Below are 3431 nucleotides of genomic sequence, written 5' to 3'. Positions count from 1 at the left end.
CATAAAATTACTTGAAATGTATTAAAACAAAACTCGCAATAAAACACATTTCTGTTCACTCTGGGCCGTTTCTGAAACCTTGTTCGTCATATTGAGCAGCTCAGAAGGAAAAAATGCTCCGGGGCGGCATGATATTTACCTTTCAATCCATGGACTGTTTGCTCACGCAAACTGAATTTTAATTAAGAAAAATCAATTAAATTTCAAATTGAAATTGAATTAAAAAGTCGAAGGTCAAATGGGAATTATGATTACACGAATTGAAGAAACCAACATGAGATTCAATTGAGTAGCCTGAGAAGTTTCCAGATGTTGAACTTCCAAATCTGATTGGCCTCATGGAAACATACCTTGTTTCCTGTATAAAAATTCCTCTGAATTTTTTTCCTAGGTTAACTTGGGATCAGGATTAGCAGTCAACAGAAGTAATCCTTTCCGTTTTTGGCATGATATAAGGCCTACGCATGGCATTAATTTGCACCAGTGCTGATTGAATTTTGACTGATAAGGTGATCATAGCGAAAAACAAAATCTCAAATTATCATTAAATACTATTAAATTATAATTAAATATTTGCTACTCTCTCTTTGAAGCCAGGTCAGTTGTTTCTTCTTTCACTACGTAAGGAGTATAACCTTGTGAAGGTCGATATATTTTAGTGGTAATAATTCTGATCAATTTATGGATATATATTTGTATAAGCACAATAATTATCTCTGATTTATCTGGTCCAACTCACTATCTCATGATGGACTAAACTTATACTATTTTCCGGCGAAAATCTTAAGAAATTTCAAAAGTTTTGAAAGGAACTAGCTTTAAACGTGATGCAGTTGAGAAACTGTTGGCTTTCTTAGTTGCCCTTGTTTCTCTAGTGTATATTCAAGGACTTTACACTTCTTTTGTTGACTTTTGCGCAGGAAGATTTCCCTCTATCTAGTGACCACTAATACAGTTAGCTGGAGTCCAGATAACATAACTAATATATTTTACCTGTTCGTATCCATAATCAACATATTTTAGCAGATATACATTAAAGAATCAGCATATATGAAATGAAAAAATTAATAAAGAATTGAACAAACAGTGGGTATAATACAGTTAATGTCTGAGCATTTACATTGTGTTTTTTCATCTCCAGTCCTTAATTTTATATTATATATTTCACGCGTTTGGTATCAAACCACCAAGTGTAGTATACCACGATCGAAGTAATAAATTACCTACGAGTCTCAACTTCATATTTCTCCAAAATTAACTTCCTAAATTATTAAATTCCAATTTCTTTGCATGGTTATCTAGTTGCGCAAAACCTTTGGCACCTAGAACTGCACGTTCTCTAAGGTCTCCAGTGTCCTCGTTAAAGGCAAAGAAATATTCACTCGATTTCTTGACCAATTCTTGCACGGGCATACAATGCTTTTCATGCTTGTTCGAAATATTTGACTTTGTGCGGCATAAACAAAGGGATTTGCACATGAATTTACTAATATTAAAACAAGAAGAACCTTATTTATCGTGTACATTATTTCTGCTTCTAATACATAGTACCACACAACATAAAGAATCAGATTTGGAATGAAGCAAATTCCGTAGATTATTGTTATTGTTAAAAGCATTTTGGTGACTTTCCGTCTCGATTTCATCGTGGCCAATGATCCATGTTGTCTGGGTAATATCTCTCGTCTCAAATGCAGTATAACTTTCCCGTAGAAAAATGCCATTAAGCTGAACGGTGCTATTCCAATCAAAATTAACCAGGCGATATTGTAACCCTTTGCCAATGTCACATTTGGCCAATGGCTTTCGCAAATTCCACGCTGTTGATTAAGGCTTCTGACATAGAAAAGTGGGATGTTGAAGATAACGGAAAGAAACCAACCGAGGCCAACTAAAATCTTTAGTTTTCTGCAGCTTAGCTTTGATCGTGTTCCAAGAGGAAAAGTAATGGCCGCGTATCGCTCGTATGCTAATACTACCAACGTTGTCGCTGAAGACACCGCTCCAACCCATGTGAATGTATCAGAAGTGATTGTTTTACATAAGATGGTTCCTTGCAAACCTCGAGGATGATGGTATAGTCCTCCAAGTATATGCCTAGGAGTGAAGGATATCACGATCATCATATCACTTATGGCGAGATTCATTAGAAGATAATTCACCGGTGTCCTTAAAATCCTGTTTTTCAAGATGGTTAAGCAAACCAAAAGATTGCCCAGCAAAGCTGTCAGCACCAACGAAGAGTGGACAACTTTGGTAATGAAGTTCTCTGTGTGCATGTTCCTCCTTTCAAGGTGCTTTTTTATTTTAAGTCTGTTGAGGTAAAAAGAAGGTACATGATCATCATGCTACCTTAAATAAGCATTTTCAGTCGTCCACCAAAGATAGATATATTATATAAAATAAGAGCAAATGATCTATATACTACACACACACACATATATATATATATATATATGTCAATATAATATCAAGGAAGAGCAAATGATCTATGTGCATATGTCAAGGTAATATCAAGCAAGAGAATAATCTCAATATACATGTCATATACATAATTCCAAAAAAGAGAAAATTATCAATATATATGTCTGACCGACCGTCAAAATACTAGTCTCCAAGTTCTTGTCCAAATTTTATTTAGATTGAACAATGTCGCATACTTGTACTTATCTGATTAGGTATTGTCCGCTGAAAACAAATATATGAAGATCAGACAAATACGACCAATATTCTCAATCAGCTTGCATCACAAGTCGGAGTCGTTTTCCATAAAATGAAACCTGCAAGAAATAAATTGGGAACTCGGCTGAATGTTTAACTTCCAACTTTTATGTCTGTTCTTTGCGCCAATCCGCCCACCTGTCATTGCGAATGCGAATGCAGCGTACTCACTTGGGGGCAAAGAAATGAAAAATTTGTATCGTACAAAAGAGGGTGGGACTAAAATTGTGGGTGTAACTTGAGGTAGTTTTACTAATTAACGAATTACAAGGAGAACATAGAGGGGAACACTCGTTTTTGTCCCATGAATAGCACAATTAATTAAAGTTTGGCTCTTATAGAGGTACGTAACGACAAACCTGAATGAGTGGTGGAAAATTATACGCGTTTACAACGTAGGGGATACCAGTTTAATATATAGTTTAGTTTTTTAAAGACTTTTTAGACATTCAGACTCAAATACATGACATGTGTAGAATAAAACGAAAATCAATTAACTCAAACAGTGTTGTTTGGCCAGCTGTGATGAAGAATGACATTTTATTCCTCAATTGAAAAAAGGGCTTTCGTATTTCTCATTAGCATTAAATGCTAAGATGAACGCCACATTAAAGAGAATAAATTGATGTGGGAGACGATCAAATCTACTTCAGCTCTAAATAATTTATTTTTCAATTATCTTGCCAGCTGAAAATGACACTTGAGGGAAC

The 3431-nt window shown here is 35.0% G+C and overlaps 1 protein-coding gene across 1 annotated transcript; it reads right to left on the bottom strand.

The window, feature by feature from the left end:
* Positions 1–482: 482 nt before the first annotated feature.
* On the bottom strand, positions 483–2991 carry LOC131791372 (neuromedin-U receptor 2-like). Its single transcript, XM_066172560.1, has 2 exons — positions 2661–2991; positions 483–2313 (listed from the first exon to the last, which is right to left on the bottom strand). The coding sequence occupies exon 2, from the start codon at positions 2277–2279 to the stop codon at positions 1323–1325; it is 957 nt and encodes a 318-aa protein (XP_066028657.1). The 5' UTR covers positions 2280–2313; positions 2661–2991; the 3' UTR covers positions 483–1322.
* Positions 2992–3431: the final 440 nt, after the last annotated feature.

The sequence above is a fragment of the Pocillopora verrucosa genome, chromosome 9, assembly GCF_036669915.1.
Source record: "Pocillopora verrucosa isolate sample1 chromosome 9, ASM3666991v2, whole genome shotgun sequence".
NCBI classification, from domain to species: Eukaryota; Metazoa; Cnidaria; class Anthozoa; order Scleractinia; family Pocilloporidae; genus Pocillopora; species Pocillopora verrucosa.
The sequence above is the reverse complement of the archived record's forward strand: the minus strand, read 5'-3'. Positions and strand labels throughout refer to the sequence as shown.